General features: G+C 39.0%; 1 protein-coding gene across 1 annotated transcript in view; it reads left to right on the top strand.

The window, feature by feature from the left end:
- The window catches only part of GDPD4 (glycerophosphodiester phosphodiesterase domain containing 4), a 109,581-nt gene that overhangs the window by 27,472 nt on the left and 59,395 nt on the right, over positions 1-22,714 (top strand). The window contains exons 5-9 of the mRNA XM_032426872.1: positions 3,707-3,805; positions 3,877-3,970; positions 4,784-4,861; positions 5,639-5,784; positions 6,161-6,243. Coding sequence (XP_032282763.1) covers positions 3,707-3,805; positions 3,877-3,970; positions 4,784-4,861; positions 5,639-5,784; positions 6,161-6,243 — 500 coding nt within the window. The remainder of the gene's footprint in view (positions 1-3,706; positions 3,806-3,876; positions 3,971-4,783; positions 4,862-5,638; positions 5,785-6,160; positions 6,244-22,714) is intronic.

Genomic DNA, 22,714 nt, shown 5'->3' with positions numbered 1-22,714 from the left:
GGTTTATGTTACTTCTAGGCTCCCTCTTTGCTTAGAGGACCCCTTTCAATATTTCTTGTAGGGCTGGTTTGGTGTTTGCAAATTCTTTTAGTTTTTGTCCTGGAAGCTTTTTATCTCTCCTATTTTCAGTGACAGCCTAGCTGGTTATAGTATTCTTGGCTGCATATTTTTCTCATTTAGTGCTCTGAATATATCATGCTAGTCCTTTCTGGCCTGCCAGGTCTCTGTGGATAGGTCTGCTGCCAATCTAATGTTTCTGCTGTTGTAGGTTACAGACCTCTTGTCCCGAGCTGCTTTCATAATTTTCTCTTTGTCTGTGAGACTTACAAGTTTTACTATTAGATGTTGGGATGTTGACCTATTTTTATTGATTTTGAGGGGGGTTCTCTATGCCTCCTGGATTTTGATGCCTGTTTCCCTCCCCATATTAGGGAAGTTCTCAGCTATAATTTGCTCCAATATACCTTCTGCCCCCCCCTCTCTTTCTTCTGGGATCCCAATTATTCTAATATTGTTTTATCTTATGGTATCACTTATCTCTTGAATTCTCCCCTCATGATCCAGTAGTTGTGTATGTCTCTTTTTCTCAGCTTCTTTATTCTCCATCATTTTGTCTTCTATATCACTAATTCTCTCTTCTGCCTAATTTATCCTAGCAGTTAGAGCCTCCATTTTTTTTACTATGTTATGTTAATCACCATACATTACATCATTAGTTTTTGATGTAGTGTTCCATGATTCATTGTTTGCATATAACACTCAGTGCTCCATAAAGAACGTGCCCTCTTAAATACCCATTACCAGGCTAACCCATCCTCCCATCCCCCTCCCCTCTAGAGCCCTCAGTTTGTTTTTCAGAGTCCATCGTCTCTCATGGTTCGTCTCCCCCTCCAATTTCCCCCCCTTCAATCGTCCCCCCCTGCTATCTTCTTCTTTTTTTTTTTTTTTTTTAACATATAATGTATTATTTGCTTCAGAGGTACAGATCTGTGATTCAACAGTCTTGCACACTTCACAGTGCTCACCATAGCACATACTCTCCCCAATGTCTATCACCCAGCCACCCCATCCCTCCCACTCCCCACCACTCCAGCAACCCTCAGTTTGTTTCCTGAGATTAAGAATTCCTCATATCAGTGAGGTCATGTGATACATGTCTCTCTCTGATTGACTTATGTCATTCTTTTTGATGGCTGCATAATATTCCATTGTATATATATACCACATCTTCTTTATCCATTCTCTCTCGATGGACATCTTGGTAGAGCCTTCATTTTTGATTGCACCTCATTAATATCCCTTTTGATTTCAACTTGGTTAGATTTTAGTTCTTTTATTTCTCCATAAAGGGATTCTCTAGTATCTTCCATGCTTTTTTCAAGCCCAGCTAGTATCTTTATAATTGTCATTCTGAACTCTAGTTCCGACATCTTACTAATGTCCATATTGATTAAGTCCCTGGCAGTTGGAACTCCCTCTTGTTCTTGTTTTTGAGGTGAGTTTTTTCATCTTGTCATTTTGTCCAGAGGAGAATAGATGAATGAGAGAACAAAATGCTAAAAGGCCCCAGAAAAATATACACTAAACAAATCAGAAGAGACCCGAAACCAGGGGGAAAAAAAGGAAAAAAAAAAAAAAAAAGATTTTAAAAAAGGAATCAATAAGATAAGAAGTTGGTTGAAAAAAGAAAAAAAATTTTTTTAAAAAAAGGAGAAAATGTGATCAGGTGGGAGACTAGAACAAAGCCATACACTAGATTTAGGGTATATTTTGGTCTGTTAAAAGAAACTGTATCCCAAAATTTTAAAGAACGAAAAACTTACATTGAATTTTTCTTTTTTCCTTTTTCAACCAACATCTTGGAGGAGCCAAGAACTCAGGGCCACACTCCTCAGTGAGCCCTCAGAGAAAAGCAGTCCATCACTCCTGTCTCCCTGGTCTCCGGCCACTCTCCGAGCTCACCCGGCTTGTGACTGAGCATTTTTGTCTCTGGCACATGACCCCGTTTGGAGTCTCCAAACCCAGCAGATTCCTGCAGCGTTTTCCTGTGCTACTCCTCCCAGGGAAGAAGGGGAGTCTCCCCGGATCTGCTGCTTGTTGGGTCCCGGCTCGATGAACAGCGGCCCAAATGGGCCGCAGATCACGGTTTATGGCAACTCCGAGCTGAGAGCCCACTCCTCAGCTCCGTCTTTTTAGCTGGCTTCCCTGCTTTGATACCTGGGAGTTCTGCACTCAGGCACCCTCGGTCTTCATGTGACCCCAAGGGTCCTGAGACCACACTGTCCCAGTGAGGGTTCCATACCCCGCTTAGCCACTGGAGCTATGTCCCTCAGTGGAGCAGACTTCTAAAAGTTCCGATTTTGTGCTCTGCTGCTCTATCACTTACTGGTAGCCGGCTGATGGAGGCTCCCTCCCCCTGCGGTGTATCTTCCTGAATATCACCTCGGATTCACTCTTCTGCATGTCCTGCCTTCCAGAAAGTGGTTGCTTTTCTGTTCATAGAATTGCTGCTATTCTTTTCTTCAATCTCCTGTTCAGTTTATAGGTGTTCAGAATGGTTTGATAACTATCTAGCTGAATTCCTGGGACCAGAAGAAATTTAGGTCTCCTACTCCTCCACCATCTTGCTCCTCCTCCCTATATGTTGTTTTTTAAGATATAATGCTATTGTACACTTAATTGACTATAGTATAGTGTAAGCATAACTTTTATATGCACTGGGAAAGCAAAAAATTCATCTGACTTCCTTTATTGTAATAATGGCTTTATTGTGGTGATCTGGAACTGAATCTGCAGTTATGTCTGAAGTGTACCTGTACTTTTTCTTTTTTGTAATGTCCTTGTTGAATTCGGGCATGAATGTTTTGTTGGCTGTCAGAATATGTTCCCTCTTTGTCTATTCTCTGGAAGAGTTTGTTAAGGATTGGAAATATTTATTCCTTAAGTGTTTGGTAAATTAGCCATTTAAGCCAGCAAAGCCTGGAGGTATTTTATGAGAAGGTTTAATTATGGATTCAATTACTTTAATAAATAGATTATGGAAAGGAGGTAACTAAACACTCTTTAGGGGACAGTACAGATGTAAAAAAAACTATACATTTAAGGAGATAAAGTTGTGTTTTCTTTGTCTCAATGTTTTTTTCTCTGTGAAGTGTGTAGTGTTCTGGCAGGCAGATTTTTGTTTCCCTTTGTTCAACAAATATTTATTGGCCGCCTACTCTGTGCCAAACATTCTGCAAGGCAGTAAGGATATAATCATAAACATCATCCTTGATATCGTGAACATTATAGTCTGTTGGGGAAGGCATACATTGAAAAGGCAAGTACAAAATACTATTTATTTGTGATTGTATTGAGTCATATAGGAAAGTAGTGAACGTTTGTAATGGCCACTGTTGAAGCTGGTTGAAAGGTGCTAAGCAATGTTAAGGGCACAGTTGAGGCCGGAGATTATAAATTAGTAAAGGCATCAGACCACATAGCTGAGTAATTTTTTTCCCAGCCATGCTGTCCAGCAAAGACTTATTTATGCACAGAGAAGGTAAGTGGTTGGCTCCATTCCATATTGAAGATTTGCGAGATGGTTAGAGTAAAAGGATGAGGAAATGAGGTCGCTGACATTGTTGGGACACATATACAATTCCCAAGAACAGTTCTGATTCAGTCCTAGTGCCTAGAAGTCAGGAGATTCTTTCTGTTTCCCCAGATCCTGGTTCTGCTAGTGATTCTGATATGCTCATTTTTTTTGTGGATTTTATGCAAGTACTGGCAAGAAAGGTGGATGACAGCTGGGCTGTCACTGCAGGTAAGCATCATCCTATAGGTCTAGTACTGTCTATCTAGATGTATTCAGCCTAACTTTTGGCTTTCTCCCAGATCTTTGCTCCCTACGTGCACCTGAGCAGCATAACTGTGATGGTTATCCTTTCCTGGCCTGTAGGCTTCTACTTGATCCATTTGGAAGAAGAAGGTATGTCATGTGGTAGAATCTTACCTGTTTCTTTGAGCTTTGACTTTAGCTTGTGTTCTCTACTTAGCAAAATGCGAGTTTGGTAGATTGCTACCAGTACACCTCTTTGAAATTCATTTAGGTTGTTACTCCTACATGCTCTTTGTGGTCGAACTCACAACCATATGTGGCTTGTCTTAGCATTTCCCTAGCCATTTCTTAAGAGGGATTCTTCTTCTAGAAAAATAAGAATTTTCTCTATGTTGTTACAGATTGTCTGGGAATGGATTAAGGGTGGGGTGAGAATAGAGGTACATTTTAATTTTATTTGACCAGAGTGATTGTACAAGTCACAGTAAGTTTAGTTTGTATCAGATATTACTAGTTTCAACTAATGAACTTATGATAGGTCCAGATATCCCTTGTTCCATCCTAGTAATTCAAAGCAGTGTCCCGTGAGTCCCTGACTCACAGCAGAAGCAGAAATGTCTGCCCCAGCCACTGATTGCCTCTCCATTCCTAATATGGAAACAAAAGAGAATCAGAGCTATATACTAAGTCGTTTTGAGAATAAAATTTTCTCGCAGCACCTTTACTAAAAAAGTAGGATCTTCCTTTCTTTACTGTCTCTCTTTTTACTCTTGGTTAAATAAGTAGTGTTTGCTTCCTGACTTGTGGGAGGATGCAGGCAAAAGAAAGACTGGATTGATACTTTTGCCATTGTGTGCTTGTACATGCGTGTATGAGTAAGTGGAAGTGAATTTTAGGCAATATTTCTGGGGCAGGATCTTAAAAGAGATAATAATGAACTCTTTTTCATTTCCTAAATTTTAGCTAGAATCAGAAGATACAAGATGACATATTATGACAGAGAAAGAACCAAGAGATGTAATATACTCACAAAGTTGAGAGGTTAGAGCTGGATATCTAGATTTGCAAGTGATTGGAGCATAAGTGGTAACTTAAAAATATGCAAATGTGTAAAATTCTCAGAGGTCTAAAATAGTAAGTGTTGGGGGAATGACCAGTGATAACAGATATTGTGGACAGGCTGTGTGTGTGTGGGGGTGTGTAGGAGAGAGAGAAAGAGGAGCAAATACCTAATATTTATTGATTACCTATTATTACTCGTTACTGTTATATCAATTCTGTGAGGTAGATTTTAGCAGCAAGAAACCTCCATTTTTCAGAATGAAGAAAATGAAGATGCAGAGAGGTTAAGCAACATGTCCTTAGTCACACAATTAGAAACTGGTAGACTGTGGCTTTGAACTAAGATTTCTGTCAACTAGTGCTCCTTCCACTATTTTGCAGTGTCTTAAATATGGGCATTTTAGGCTTATCTTTACAGGCTTCAGGGCTTTCTCAGAACCAGCCAAACTACTCTTCCTTCTGAGAAGGTATTCCTTAACATTTTCTCCATCCTATGTCCTTCACAGTTCATTCCTTTATAAATTTAGAGTTCCAGTAATTTTTTCTTAATGGTATTGCTGATGTTTGGATATCCCTATACTTTAAAATCACTGAAAATAAGCAGGGATGTGACAGAAATAGAGAGTAAATCAGCCAGTCCACAGGGTCAGTGAAACCAATAGACTGGGTATTTACTGCTGGGTAGTTAGTTGCTTGAGATGGTTCTCCATTCCGCTTCTGCTTTGTTCTCACTTCTCTCTCTTCCAACTTTTTCAGCTCTACAGGTGGCTATTGGATTGCCTTTTTTCCTTATCCTTTTATGTCTCTATGTTATGCCACTGGGGATTTATTCTCCCTGCATTCAGGAAGAGGGTAAATTGGGACCCAAGCCAGACTTCTTTGGACATAGAGGTGCACCCATGGTAGGTCTGAGCATGGGTGGGTAGAGGTATACATGGGGTGTGTGGGTGAGAGAATGGGACCTCAGAAGCATGGTAACCCCTGGAAAGGAAAAGGGGTTGGCTTGAAATGATAAGAATGAGTTAATTGTAGAGGTTGAATATGAACCCAATCACCTAACTTATTTTTCTGTACTGTGCCCAGTGACATTACCTCAGATGAGCAAAGTCCCAGAATCTGGGTAGAGGAGAATATAGGCAGGCTCTTCGAAAAAAGAGCCAAGGGATCCAAACTCATTTTCCTAAAGCCCTTTCATTACTGGGCTCCCTCCCAGCCATAAAAGAGATATTGAGGGGAAAGACCCTGAGGCATGGTGACTGATGTTATTTTCTTCCACAGCTGGGGCCTGAGAATACCATGATGTCCTTTGAGAAAGCTGTTGAACAAGGGGCCTATGGGCTGGAGAGTGATGTACAATTAAGGTAGGAAAGCAGGGGCTGGGGTGGGGAGGAGTTAAGGCCAATGCCATGGAAGACGAGTATGGACCCAAGTTGTAGAGAGGGCAAGCCCTGGGAAGTTTCTCCTGTGTTCGTATGGCACATATGCACAGAGCACACACACAAACCACTTCTTCCTTACAAACCATATATCTGTACCCCTACATTCTCAAACATAGTCTCATAAATCATACACACACTATATAGTCTCCATATATAATTCAAATTTGTCCTCATTGCAAACCATGCTGACATTTTAACCCCATGCACTACCTTAGCAATCTACTTAATGTTCCCTGGGCACCTACTGTATTCCAGGCCTTCTTCTGGGTGCTAGAGAGGGGCAAATAATATGTAGCCCTGCCTAAGAGATGTTTCTGGCCAGTGAAGGAGACATAGCATGTTTAAAAACAGAGTATAAAACCATTGTGGTGAGTTCCTTCCAGAGAAGAATAAGTCAAATGCAGTGGAACCTCAGTGAAGGGAAAGGCCACTGCCTATTGTGTGAAGAAGATCTGTGTCCTCAGAATTGTGTTTATGTTACCTTGAGGAAAAAATACTATTTTACCAATCAAAGGTGGGGAAAGAAGGTATTCTGGGTAGATGTAACAGTTTATTCAAAGGAATCTAAATGAGAAATAACAAGTTTGTAGATCAGCAAGCTAACCTGTGTGGATTCCTAAAGTGATATGCTTTGGGGACAGGAGAGGGCTATGTGAGGAGGAGGTATGGCTGTAAGACTCACTGAGGCTGGATCATAGAGATCCCTAAATGTGTAATGGGCAGCTATGGTAGATTTTAGAGGATATATTTATTGTTTTAGAAAGACTCATTGGGAAGTATATGAGGGAGAATTGTCAGGGAGATGGATGGTAGGCTGTAGCATTGTCCAAAGGGAAACAAAAGAAGACTTGGATCAGAGCAGGGGCAAGGACAAAAGACATGCTTTGCTGTAGAACCTATGTACCTGAGCAGCTGGAAGTGGAAAGGCTTCATCTCTAGCATGGGTATTTTAGATAATGTGGTGTGTACAAACTGCCTTTACAGCCCTTCTAAGGGGGCAACAGAAGAGAAATGAACCTTCTATTTCACAGATGAGGAAATGTATTTTGAACCTAGATTCAAATAAGGGAAATATATTACTGAAGTCATAAGGCTAGAATGTACATAATAAATCTGGAATTAGAACTAGATTTCCTGACCCCTGAGTGGGGTTCTTGATGTTACCCAACAATGACAGCTGTTTCATGCAGAATGTTTGACTCAGGATTGAAAATGGATAGTCTATCAGAGCTGGGTTCATTTGTTGAAATGCCTCTTGTCCACGGCATAATGTGGTAAAGGTGCTGAGTCGGTGAATCCTGGCATACCGTCTTTCTCTCTCCTGTTACTTCTGTGACTTCAACTCTGATGTAGGTGATCCTTCCAACCCCTCAGTTTCTTTGCTCATTGTCCCTGCACCATCCACATTCATGGTGATACCCTAAGCTTTATCATTACCAAAAATTGCATATCAGCCAGAGTCCAGTCAGGACATGAATAGCACACCAGTAACTTGAACAGGAAAAATGTAATATCAAGAATTACTAAGTATTAAAATGTGGCTAACTACCAAAAGAGGTAAGAGGATCCTGGGGAGTACAAAAGTATCAAGTACAGCTACTGGAACTTCTGTTCCAGATGAAATGCAGTAAGCACATTCCACCCTATTTTTTCAAAGAGTTACCAAAAAACAAAACAAAACAAAAATGGACAAAATTCACCTACTTAAAAGTGCACATCCTGCCCACTACTTTCAAGAATAAGAGATGTAGCTGACTTTCCTAACACAAAAAAACAGACACAGAGAGCTAGGCAAAATGAGGAGACAGAGGAATATGTCACAAATGAAAGAACAGGACAAAAACACAGGAAGAGACCTAAGCAAACAGATACAAGTAATATGCCTGAGAGAGATAGAAAACATAAAGAACCATTCAGAGTTGAAGAACACAATCAATAAAAATACACTTGATAAAATAAATAGCAGGCTGAAAGCAGAGGAACAATATAATGAACTAGAAGACAGTAATGGAAAACAATCAAACTGAACAAATGAGGAAAAAAGATTTATGAACATGAGAATAGACTTAGGGAACTCAGTGAGTCCATCAAGCATAATAACATTCACATTGTAGGGTTCCCAAAAGAAGAGAGAGAAAAGGGGGCAGAAAATTTATTTGAAGAATTAAGAGCTGAAAACTTCCCTAATCTGGCAAAGGAAACAGGTAGCAAGATCCAGGAGGCACAGAGATCCCCCGGCAAAAAATCAGCCAAAGTAAGTCCACACCAAGACACATAGTAATCAAAATGACATAACGTAGTGATAAAGCAAAAAAAATTGTAAAAACAGCAAGAGGAAACACAGCTATATACAAGAGAAACCCTGTAAGTATCAGATGTTTCAGCAGAAACTGCAAGCCAGAAGGGAGTGATATAATATAGTCCAAGTGCCGAAACGGAATAATCAACAGCCAAGACTACTCTTTCCAGCAAGGCTATCATTCAGAATAGGAGGAGAGATAAAGAGTTTCTCAAACAAAAACTAAAGTTCATGACCACTAAACCAGCCCTTCATGAAATATTAAAGGGGACCCTTTGAGTGGAAAGGAAAGACCATAAGTGAGAGTATGAAAAGTAGGAAACACAAGAACAGTAAAAATAAGTATTTCTGGTTCAGGAAAAGATGGTGGAGGAGGGACCCTATTCCAACCAGTCCCTGGAATTGAGCTGGATATCTACCAGACCACTCTGAACACCCACAAAATCAGCCTGAGATGTAAGAAGACATATCTGGATCTCTACAAACAGAATATCGCAGGCAGTTGGTTTCAAGGTATGAAGCTAGGAGCCGTGATTCCGCGGGCACATGTCCGAAGATAAACGGAAGGGGGAGGGATCCTACACCGCCAGTGTAATAAAGCCTCCCGCACTGGGGACAGGGCACAGACTCGCAGACCGGTAGCAGTGGGGAAAGGACTTTAGGGCATCTCCCTGGACTGAAACCTGGAGCGGTGGTGCTGCTCGTGCAAACTGGGGGTGGCTGGCGGTTTTAGAAGGACAAAGGACAGAGACGTGCCCCGACCTCAGGGTGAGGACTGGGAGAACTGCTGAGGGGTGCACAACCCAGGATGCTGCAGTTTATAGCAGCACAGACAGAAACAGAGGTACTGTGGCCTGGAGAGCTCACTGAAGAACATACTGCGATCTCTTTGCTCTGAGGCAGAGGGTTGGAAATGATCTCTTCTGCTCAGACTCTCGGAAGAGATGCAGAAAGCTGCCAGGGAAAGCCGCCAGAGAATAAAAGCCTCCCCAAAACCGGTTTTCACTGAGCGCATCCCCTGCCACAGGGGGCAGGGCAACTCTGCCCAAACAGGGTTGCCTGAGTAACAGTGCGGCAGGGCCCTCCCCCAGAAGACAGGCTGGGAGAACAAGAGGCCAGCAACCGTAAGGTCCCTATAAAACAGGTGCATCTTGCTTGGGTTTTGGTCAATAATTTGGACTCTGTACATTCCCTCAACCATCCCTCAACAGAATGACTAGGAGGAGGAACCCCCCAAATAGGAAAGACTCAGAGACTGTGACTTCTGCCACAGATTTACAAATGGATACAGATATAACCAAGATGTTGGAGATGGAATTCGGGGTAGCACTTGTGAAGACAATAGCTAGAATGGAGAAATTGATTAATGGCAACATAAAGTCTCTTAAGGGCAGAAATGAAAGCTGAACTGGCAGAACTTAAAAATGCTATCAATGAGATCCAATTCAATCTAGATAAAACAGCTAGGGTAAGCGAGGCAGAAGAACGAATTAGTGATCTAGTAGAAGACCAATTAATAGAAAAGAAGAAAAAACAGGAGGCCAGGGAAAAACAACTCAAAATCCGTGAAAATAGAATCAGAGAAATTAGTGACACCATGAAACGTTCCAATGTCAGAATTATTGGGATCCCTGAGGGGTGGAGGGAAAGGACTAGAAGATATATTTGAGCAAATCGTAGCTGAGAACTTCTCTAATCTGGGGAATGAAACAAACATTCGTGTCCTAGAGGCAGAGAGGACCCTTCCCAAGATCAAAGAAAACAGGCCAATGCCCCAACATGTAATAGTAAAACTCACAAATCTTAGAACCAAGGAAACCATCTTAAGCGCAATTAGGGGGAAGAGATTCCTTAAGTACAGAGGGAGGAACATCAGAATAACATCAGACCTATCCACAGAGACCTGGCAAGCCAGAAACGGCTGGCAAGATATATTCAGGGTACTAAACGAGAAGAACATGCAGCCAAGAATACTTTATCCAGCAAGGCTGTCATTTAGAATGGATGGATAGATGCAGAACTTCCAAGACTGGCAGAAACTGAAAGAATATGTGACCACTAAGCTGGCCCTGCAAGAAATATTAAGCAGGGTTCTATAAAAGGAGAAAGACCCCAAGAGTGATATAGAACAGAAATTTATAGAGACAATCTATAGAAACACGGTGTTCACAGGCAACATGATGACAATAAATTCATATCTTTCAATAATCACTCTCAACGTGAATGGCCTAAATGCTCCCATAAAATGGCACAGGGTTGCAGATTGGCTAAAAAGACAGGACCCATCCATATGCTGTCTACAAGAGACTCATTTTGAACCTAAAGATACATCCAGACTGAAAGTGAAGGGATGGAGATCCATCTTCCATGCCAGCGGACCTCAAAAGAAAGCTGGAGTAGCAATTCTTATATCAGACAAAGTAGATTTTAAGCTAAAGACTGTGGTTAGAGACACAGAAGGACACTATATCATTCTTAAAGGGTCTATCCAACAAGAAGATCTAACAATTGTAAATATCTATGCCCCCAACATGGGAGCATCCATCTACATAAGCCAACTGTTAAACAAAATGAAGAGTCATATTGATAACAATAAGTTAATTGTAGGAGACTTCAATACTCCACTCTCAGCAATAGACAGATCATCTAAGCAGAAAATCAACAAAGAAACAAGAGCTTTGAATGGCACACTGGACCAGATGGACCTCATAGATATATACAGAACATTCCACCCTAAAACAACAGAAGACTGATTCTTCTCAAGCGCACACGGAACTTTCTCCAGAATAGACCACATACTGGGTCACAAATCAGGTCTCAACAGATACCAAAAGATTGAGATTATTCCCTGCATATTCTCAGACCATAATGCTTTAAAACTGGAACTCAATCACAAGAAAAAATTTGGAAGAAATTCAAACACATGGAAGCTAAAGACCTCTGCTCAATAATGTTTGGGCCAATCAAGAAATCAAAAAAGAACTTAAACATTCATGGAAACCAATGAGAATGAAAATACATCAGTCCAAAACCTATGGGATACTGCAAAGGCGGTCCTAAGGGGGAAATACATAGCCATCTGAGCCTCACTCAAAAAAATAGAAAAATCCCGAATTCACCAACTAACTTTACACCTTAAAGAACTAGAGAAAAAGCAACAAACGATGCCTAAGCCATGCATTAGAAGAGAAATAATTGAGATTAGAGCAGAGGGCGCCTGGGTAGCTCAGATGGTTGTGTCTGCCTTTGGCTCAGGTCATGATCTCAGGGTCCTGGGATCGAGTCCCGCATCGGGCTCCCTGCTCCTTGGGAGCCTGCTTCTCCCTCTGCCTTTCGCTCTCACTCTGTCTCTCATGAATAAATAAATAAAATCTTTAAAAAAAATAAGATTAGAGCAGAGATCAATGAATTAGAAACCAGAAACACAGTAGATCAGATCAATGAACTAGAAGCTGGTTCTTTGAAAGAATTAATAAGATCAATAAACCACTGGCCAGACTTATCCAACAGAAAAGAGAAAGGACCCAAATTAATAAAATTATAAATGAAAGGGGAGAGATCATTACTAACACCAAAGAAATAGAAACAATTATTAGAAATTATTATAAACGACTATATGCCAATAAGTTGAGCAACCTGGAATAAAAGGATGCCTTCCTGGAAACCTATAAACTCCCAAGACTGAAACAGGAAGAAACTGACAACCCAAATCGGTCAGTAACCAGTAACGAGATTGAAGTAGTGAACAAAAACCTCCCAAAATTCAGGAGTCCAGGGCCTGATGGATTCCCTGGGGAATTCTACCAAACATTCAAAGGAGAAATAATACCTATTCTCCTGAAGCTGTTTCAGAAAATAGAAACAGAAAGAAAGCTTCTAGACTCATTCTATGAGGCCAGCATTACCTTAATCCCCAAACCAGGCAAAGACCCCATCAAAAAGGAGAATTTCAGACTGATATCCCTGATAAATATGGATTCCAAAATTCTCAACAAAATCCTAGCTAATAGGATCCAACAATACATTAAGGATCATCCACCACAACCAAGTGGGATTTATTCCCCGGATGCAAGGGTGGTTCAACATTTGCAAATCAATCAATGTGCTAGAACACATTAATAAGAGGAGAAAGAAGAACCATATGGTCCTCTCAATTGATGCAGAAAAAGCATTTGACAAAATACAGCATCCTTTCCTGATTAAAACTCTTCAGAATATAGGGATAGAGGGAACATTCCTCAAGTTCATAAAATCCATCTATGAAAAACCCACAGTGAATATCATCTTCAATGGGGAAAAACTGAGAGCCTTTCCCTTAAGATCAGGAACAGGACAAGGATGCCCACTCTCACCACTATTGTTCAACATAGTATTAGAAGTCCTAGCAACAGCAATCAGACAACAAAAAGAAATAAAAGGTATTCAAATTGGCAAAGAAGAAGTCAAACTCTCTCTCTTCACAGATGTCTTGATACTTTATGTGGAAAATCCAAAAGACTCCACCCCTAAATTATTAGAACTCATACAGCAATTCAGTAATGTGGCAGGATACAAAATCAGTTGCTTTCTCATACACTAACAATGCAACTGTAGAAAGAGAAATTAGAGAAATGATTCCATTTACAATAGCACCAAAAACCATAAGATACCTCGGAATAAACTTAACAAAAGAGGTAAAAGATCCATACTCTAGGAACTACAGAACACTCATGAAAGAAACTGAAGAAGACACAAAAAGATGGAAAAATATTCCATGCTCATGGATCGGAAGACTAAATATTGTTAAAATGTCTATGCTACCCAGAGCAATCTATACCTTCAACGCCATCCCGATCAAAATTCCAATGACATTTTTCAAAGTGCTGGAACAAACAATCCTAAAATTTGTATGGAATCAGAAAAGACCCCGAATCACCAAGGAAATGTTGAAAAAGAAAAACAAAGCTAGGGCATCACGTTGCTGATTTCAAGCTATATTACAAAGCAGTGATCACCAAGACAGCATGGCACTGACACAAAAACAGACATATAGACCAATGGAACAGAATAGAGAGCCCAGATATGGACCCTCAACTCTGTGGTCAAATAATTTTTGACAAAGCAGGAAAAAATATGCAATGGAAAAAAGACAGTCTCTTCAATAAATGGTGCTGGGAAAATTGGACAGCTATATACAGAAGAATGAAACTCGACCATTCTCTAACACCATACACAAAGATAAACTCAAAATGGATGAAAGACCTCAATGTGAGATGGGAATCCATCAAAATCCTAGAGGAGAACATAGGCAGTAACCTCTCTGACATCAGCCACAGCAACTTCTTTCAAGATACATCTCCAAAGGCTAGTGAAACAAAAGCAAAAATGAACTTTTGGGACTTCATCAAGATAAAAAGCTTCTGCACAGCAAAGGAAGCAGTCAACAAAACAAAGAGGCAGCCCAGAGAATGGGAGAAGATATTTGCAAATGACACTACAGACAAAGCACTGATTTCCAAGATCTATAAAGAACTTCTCAAACTCAACACCCAAAAAACAAATAATCAAATCAAAAAATGGGCAGAAGACATGAACAGACACTTCTCCAAAGAAGACATACAATGGCTAACAGACACATGAAAAAATGTTCATCATCATTAGCCATAAGGGAAATTCAAATCAAAACCACATTGAGATACCACCTTACACCAGTTAGAATGGCAAAAATTGACAAGGCAAGAAACAACAAATGGAGAGGTTGTGGAGAAAGGGGAACCCTCTTACACTGTTGGTGGGAATGCAAGTTGGTACAGCCACTTTGGAAAACAGTGTGGAGGTTCCTCAAAATTTAAAAATAGAGTTACCCTATTGACCCAGCAGTTGCAGTACTGGGTATTTATCCCCAAAACACAGATGTAGTGAAAAGAAGAGCCATATGCACCCCAATGTTCATAGCAGCAATGTCCGCAATAGCCAAACTGTGGAAAGAGCTGAGATGCCCTTCAACAGACGAATGGATAAAGAAGATGTGGTCCATATATACAATGGAATATTACTCAGCCATCAGAAAGGATGAATACCCAACTTTTGCATCAATATGGATGGGACTAGAGGAGATTATGCTGAGTGAAATAAGTCAAGCAGAGAAAGTCTATTATCATATGGTTTCAGTTATTTGTGGAACAGAAGGAATAGCATGGAGGACATTAGGAAAATGAAGGAAAAAATGAAGTGGGGGGGGAATCAGACAGGAGACAAACCATGAGAGACTATGGACTCTGAGAAACAAACTGAGGGTTTTAGAGGGGAGGCGGGTGGGGGGGATGGGTTAGCCTGGTGATGGGTATTGAGGGCCCGTAGTGCATGGAGCACTGGGTGTTATACGAAAACAATGAATCGTGGATCACTACATCAAAAACTAATGATGTATTGTATGGTGACTAACATAACACAATAAAATTAAATTTTTTAAAAAGTATTTCTGTAAAAAAACAGTCAAGGGATTCATGAAAGGATGTAAAATATGACACCATATACTTAAAATGGGAAAAAAGGAGTAAAGAATGGGTTTGAACTTAAATGATAGTCAACTTAGTGTAGACTGCTTTATGCAGAAGACGTTACATACAAACTTAATGGTAACCACAAATTAAAAACCACTAATAGGTATGCAAAGAATAAAGAGGAAGGAGTCCAAGTATATCACTAAGAAAACCAGCAAATCATAAGAGAGAGAAGAAAGGATCAGAGAAAAACTACAAAACAACCAGTAACAAAAAGTCAAACATATCTATCAGTAATTACTTTGAATGTAAATGGACTAAATGTTCCAATCAAAAGCCATAGGGTGACCAAGTGGATAAAAAAAAAAAAAGACCCATCTATATGCTGCCTACACAGGACACTTTCAGACCTCAAGAAGCCTGCAAATTGAAAGTGAGGGACTGGAAAAACATTTATCATGCAGATGGATGTCCAAAGAAATCCAGAGTCCCAATACTTATATTGGACAAAATAAACTTTTTTCATGTTTTAAAAAAATTTAAATTTATTTTAATTCTAGTGTAGTTAATATACAGTGTTATATTAGTTTGAGGTGTACAATATAGTGATCAGAAGTTCAAGGGGTGCCTCGGTGGCTCAGTCAGTTAAACGGCTGCCTTTGGCTCAGGTCACGGTCCCGGGGTCCTGGGATCGAGCCCTGCATCGTGCTCCCTGCTCAGCAAGGAGCCTACCTCTCCCTCTCCCTCTGCAGCTCCCCCTGCTTGTGCATGCTCTTGCTCTCTCTGTCTCTCATTCTCTGTCAAATAAATAAATAAAACCTTAAAAAAAATGTTCTATGCATTACTCAGTGCTTATCATGTTAAGCGTACTCTTAATCCCTTTCACCTATTTCACCTATTTCACCCACCTCCCTACCCATCCCCCTCTAGTAATCTTCTGTTTGTTCTCTATGTTAAGAGTCTGATTCTTGGTTTGTCTCTTTTTTTCCTTTGTTCATTTGTTTCTTTTTTTAAAATAATTTAATTTAAATTTCAAGTAGTTAATATACAGTGCAATATTGGTTTCTGGAGTAGTATTCAGTGATTCATCACTTACATACAACACCCAGTGCTCATCATAACAAGTGCCTTCCTCAATACCCAACACCCATCTAACCCATCCCCCACCCTCAGTTTGTTCTCTATCGTTAAAGTCTCTTATGGCTTGTTACTTATATAAAGCAAAATAAACTTTAAAACAAAGAGTGTAACAAGAGACAAAGAAGGACAGTATATAATAATAAAGGTGACAATCCAAGAGGATGATGTAACAATTGTAAGTATTTATGTACCGAACGTGGGATCACCCAGATACATAAAACAGTTAATAACAAACACAAACTAATTGATAGTAATACAATAACAGTAGGGGACATTAACACCCCACTTATATCGGTGGATAGATCATGCAAACAAAAAATCAAAAAGGAAACAATGGCTTTGAATGACACACTGGACTAGATGGATTTCATAGATATATTCAGAACATTCCATCCTAAAACAGCAGAATACACATTCATTTCAAGTGCACATGGAACATTTTCCAGTATAGATCATGTATTACGGCAAAAAACAAGCCCCCAAAATTTCAAAGAGATCTAAGTCATACCATGCATCTTTTCTGACCACAATACTGTAAAACTAGAGATCAACCACAAGAAAAAAATTGAAAAGAACACAAATACATGGGGGTTAAATAACATGCTAGTAAACAGTGAATGGGTCAACCAAGAAATCAAAGAGGAAGTTAAAAAACTACATGGAAACAAATGAAAACAAAAACACAGTGGTCCAAAATCTTTGGGATGCAGCAAAAGTGGTTCTAATAGAGAAGTTTATAGCAATACAGGCCTACCTCAAGAAGCAAGAAAAATTTCCAATAAACAATCTGACCTTACACCCAAAGGAGCTAGAAGAACAACAAACAAAACCCCAAACCAGCAGAGGGAAGGAAATAGTAAAGATTGGAGCAGAAATAATGATATAGAAACTGAAAAAAACAAACAGATAAATGAAACCAGGAGCTGGTTCTGTGAAAAGATCAACAAAATTGATATACCTCCAGCTAGACTCATAAAAAAAAGAAAAAGAAAAGGGAAAAGACTCCAAGAAAATCACCAGTGAAAGAGGGAAAATGGTAACCAACACCACAGAAATACAAACAGTTGTAAGTAAATATTATGAAAAACTGTATGCCAACAGATAAGACAACCCCCCAAAAATTGATAAGTTCCTAGAAACATACATTGTACCAAAAGTGAAACAGGAAGAAATAGAAAATTTAAACAGACTGATTACTAAGGAGATTGCATCTGTAATAAAAAACTCCCAAAAAACAAAAGTCCGGGACCAAATGGCTTCACAGGTGAATTCTACCAAACATTTTAAGAAGACTTAATACCTATTCTTCTCAAACTATTCCAAAAAATAGAAGGAAAACTTCTAAATTCATTCTATGAGGACAGTATCACTCTGATAACAAAACCAGATAAAGACACAACAAAAAAAACTACAGGCCAATATCTCTCATGAACATAGCTGCAAAAATCCTCGATAAAATGCCACCAACTCAACATCAAAAAACAAAACAATCCAGTGAAAAATGGGCAGAAGACATGAACAGACATTTCTCCAAAGAAGACATCCAGATGGCCAAGAGACACATGAAAAGATGCTCAACATTACTCATTATCACGGACATGCATATCAAAACTACAATGAGATTATCACCTCACACCTGTCAGAATGGCTAAAATAAAAAACACAAGAAACAACAGGTTTTGGAGAGGATGTGAAGAAAAAGAAACACTTGTACACTGTTAGTTGGAATGCAAAGTGGTGTAGCCACTGCAGAAAATGGTATGGAGGTTCCTCAAAAAGTTAAAGATAGAACCACCCTCTGATCCAGTAATTGCACTAGTGAGTATTTACCCCCAAAATACAAAAACCCACTAATTCAATGGGATGTATGCACCCCTGTGTTTATAGCAGCATTATTTACAATAGCCAGCTTATGGAAGCAGCCCAAGTCACCATTGATAGATGAATGGATAAAGAAGATGTGGTTTAAATATACAATGGAATACTATTCAGCCTTAAAAAAAAATGAAATCTTGCCATTTACAACGGTATGGATGGAGCTATAGAGTATAATGCTATGTGAAATAAATCAGAGAAAGACAAACACCATATGATTGCACTCATATGTAGAATTTAGAGAAAAAAAATAAATGAGCAAAGAGGAAAAAGACCAAGAAACAGCTTCTTAACTATAGAGAATCGACTGAGGTTACCAGTGGGGAGATGGGTGGAGGGATGGGTGAAACAGGTGATGGGGATTAAGGAGGGCACTTGCTGTGATGAGCACTGGGTATGGAAGTGTGGAATCACTATATTGTACACCTGAAACTAATATTACACTGTATGTTAACCCTACTGGAATTAAAAAAAAAAAAAAAAACACCTTTCCTCTTTTCTCCCTTCCCTCAGCCCCTGGTAACCACCATTCCAGTTTCTGTTTCTATGACTTTGACTACTGTAGATACCACATATGAGTGGATCATACAGTATTTGTCTTTTTTGTGACTGTCTTATTTTACTTAGCATAATGTTCTCAAGTTTCATCCATGTTAAAGCATGTGACAGGATTTCCTTCCCTTTTCAGGCTGAATAATATTCTATTGTGTGTATATAATACATTTTACTTATCTATTCATTTGCCGATGGACATTTGGATTGCTTGCACGTCTTGCTAATTTTGAATAATGCTGCTATGAACAGGAGTCTACAAATATATTTTCTAGACCTTGCTTTAAATTCTTTTGGGCATATACTCAGAAGTGGAATTGCTGAAACATACAGTAATTCTGTGTTTAATTATCTGAGGAACTGCTATGCTGGAGAAAGGGATTTTTAAAACATGTATATAAAATCCTGGGCAGACCTTTGTGTAACCCATGCATGAAACCTTACAGAAACAACACAGCAGATTTGATAACTGAATGTTGGTCCAGAATACCATCCAGGTTTTAGATTTACTTCTGGGTAGCACATAATGGGAAAGGCCAGAAAAGCATTGCAAAGCCTTTGAAAACTAAACTGACTTTGGAACCATGGTCTACAAATGTGGGCCAGGACATGTGTGCCTAAATACATTGAGTGCTAAAATAAATATAAATAGCAATGAGGATTTCATCAAAATGCCAAGGATACAGTCCAAAGTTTTCATCATCCGAAAACCTACAAAAATCTCAGCTTGAATGAGAAAAGGCAATTAACAGATATCACCACCAAGAGAAACAGATGTTGGAATCATCTAAGAGTTTTAAATCAGCTGTCATAATGTATCTCAAACAAATTGTGGATACTCATTAAGCAAATAAAAAAGTAGAATGTATTAGCAAAGAAACAGAAGGAATAAAGAAAACCTATGGAAATAAAATTTCTTTAGAGAAAAGAAAGTGATTTAAAATGTCAACTTGTTTATATATATCAAATCATTATGTTATACATCTTAAACAAATACAATGACATGTCAGTTATATCTCAGTAAAATGAGAGGAGTCAACCTCTTAGCATTTGAATTACTCCCTCATTTAAAAAACAGTTTTAATATGGCTTCCAGAGTATCATACTGTCCTGATTTTCTTCCTTTCTGGATTGTTTCCTAAATGGTTTTCTTTGACCACTCCTGCCATCTCTTCTTACTCTCAAAATTTTGGAATTTTTGATAAAATATTTAAAAAGGAAGTCTCATCCCTACCTCCAAAGTGAACTTGTTTTGACAATGTTCACCCCATTTTGTAAAATTGCAAACATGTTGTTTTAATGATATGTCAAATTTGTTTATATGAAACTTTCATTTGAATATGATATTTTTAAGACACAGTTGAAAAGGAGGCGTGTCTATATGTCAAAAGCAAGTAATATAAAGTGGTATTTAGCATCTAAGAGAGAAAGCCTATGGGAGACCCTGATAAGAATCTATTGCAAAGACTCTTGGCTGCTGAAGGTTTATTTATAGCATAAAGGCCCAGTTAGATACCCTCACTAAGCGTGGAGCAACACCTCTTAGAGAACACTGAGTCATGTTTTCTGAAACAACGTTGACCTCATGTGAGCCAAAAGGAGAAATGTTAACTCACTGGGAGTCAAAGGAAGCTGAGGCACAGAGGCTGAAAGATTGCAGTAAGCTTCGGTGAGATTTACTGCCCCATTCCTTCCCCACCAACTCAATTCTTACTTAATTTTTTAGGGGAAATAAGTGTAAATGTTGTATTTAGCAAGTGTGTGTGTGTGTGTGTGTGTGCACATTGTGTATGTGTGTATGAGAGAGAGTTCAGTAATTTCTTTCAGTATTGCCTACCCTTTAACATCCATGATGAACAAAATGTCAGATATTTTAGTACAGATGTGCCATGCCAAACCATAACGGAGCCCGAGGCAAAAGGTAAAGTCGGTAATTCTGTCTGTATTTGAAATTTAATTATTTTGTTCGTCATGGATTTTTTCCATTTATATAATTTTTAAAAGATTTATTTGATAGAGCATGCATGCAAGAACGAGCAAGGGGTGGGGCAGAAGGAGAGAGAGAGAGAATCTCAAGCACACTCCCCGCTGAGTGCCGAGCTGGATAGGGAGCTCGATTCCAGGAGCCTGAGATCATGACCTGAGCTGAAATCAGGAGTTGGATGCTCAACCAACTGAGCCACCCAAGTGCCCCATCATTAATTTAGATTTTTAAAAAATATTGCATTAAAACAGTATTTATCTTGATTACTGAATATTTGGCACCTTCCTTCCATTTTTACACCTGGTGCACTACTATTTTGCTATCTATTTTTCTCATTTTTTTTTATCTCACTTTAGATTAATGGAGTACTTTTTACGACTTTATCTGCCCTGTGGGCTTATTAGCTATACTTTTTTTTTTTTAGTGGTTGCACTAGAGTTACAATATGATGTTTAACCTCTCACCTCTGACTTAAATATTATACATTTTTTGTGTGTAAAATACGAATCTTTTAACAATATACTTCCATCTCATCTCTCCTATCGTTTGACCTGTTACTGTCATGAATCGCACAATACATTGTTATTAATTTTTGTTTTAAATGGTCAGTAATCTTTTTTAAAGATTAAAAATGAGAAACAAGTTTTAAGTATTCACTCATGTATTTATCTTTTCTGGTACTCTTCATTCTTTTGTGTAGATTCACGTTTCCAGTTAGTATTTAGTTTTTGCCTAAGAGTATCTTTTAATTTTTCTTAGAGTGCAGGTCTGTTGGAAAAACAATCCTATCTTTTATTTCCATGAAAACATTCTCATTTTCCTTTTATTTTTTTAAATATAAATTTATTTAGTGCCTTAGGGTGATGTTTGTGTGCTAGAAACATTTTACTTTGATTGAAATCAAAATAATTATTCAGTTTATTAAATTCAGAACCCTTGTTCTTAAGCTTTTAAATTTAGCTTATAAACCTTATTCCCACTCCTGGGTGGGATATGTGTGACATTCTTCCAGGAAGCTCCCAACTATCTTAATATTAATGCCTTGCTAGAGGGAAAAATAACCTTAACTTGACAACAACAAGGCCTGGGTATCCTGTGAGTCTTCTTTAACATATGAAAATCCTTTTGAAACCTCCCTTTTCCTTACCTCTCCCAACTCCCAAGTATGTAATCAGCCACTCCTCACAGCCCCGGTGCAGCAGGTCTTTCTGCCCACAGGTCCTGTCCCGATGCTTTAATAAAACTACCATTTTGCACCAAAACAAAACAAAACAAAAACTTACTCCATTTATAAGTCTAACTTTTTTTATTAGGTTTTAAAATTTTAATTCCAGTATAGTTGACATACAGTGTTAAATTAGTTTCAGGTGTACAACGTCATGATTCAGCAATTCTATACATTACTCAGTGTTCACCATGAGAGGTGTACTCTTAATCCCCATCACCTTTTACCCCCTTCCACCTTGAAAGTATATACTTGAAAGTATATAACGGGCCACTCCTCATGACCCCAGTGCAGCTCTTTCTGCCCACGGGTCCTGTCCCCGTGCTTTAATAAAATCACGTTTTTGCACCAAAGACATCTAAAGAACTCTTTCTTGGTCATTGGCTTTGAACCCTAACATTTCCTACATCAAATTAATCTTCAATAAAACAGGAAAGAATATCTGCTGGGAGAAAGACAGTCTCTTCAACAAATAGTGTTGTTGGGAAAACTGGTCAGCTACAAACAAAAGAATGAAACTGGACCACTTTCTTACACCATACATAAAAATGCATTTAAAGGGGCGCCTGGATGGCTCAGCCGTTAAGTGTCTGCCTTTGGCTCAGGTCTGATCCCAGGGTCCTGGGATCCAGCCCCGCATAGGGCTCTCTGCTCAGTGGGAAGCCTGCTTCTCCCTCTCACACTCTCCCTGCTTGTGTTCCCTCTCTCGCTATCTCTGTCAAATACATAAAATCTTTAAGAATTAAAAAAAAAATACATTTAAAATGGATTAAAGACCTAAATGTGAAACCTGAAACCATAAAAATCCTAGAAGACAGCACAGGGAGGAATTTCTC

The sequence above is a fragment of the Phoca vitulina genome, unplaced genomic scaffold, assembly GCF_004348235.1.
Source record: "Phoca vitulina isolate PV1807 unplaced genomic scaffold, GSC_HSeal_1.0 scaffold36, whole genome shotgun sequence".
Taxonomy (NCBI): Eukaryota; Metazoa; Chordata; class Mammalia; order Carnivora; family Phocidae; genus Phoca; species Phoca vitulina.
Note: the sequence above shows the minus strand (reverse complement) of the source record. Positions and strands in the feature narration are given on the sequence as shown.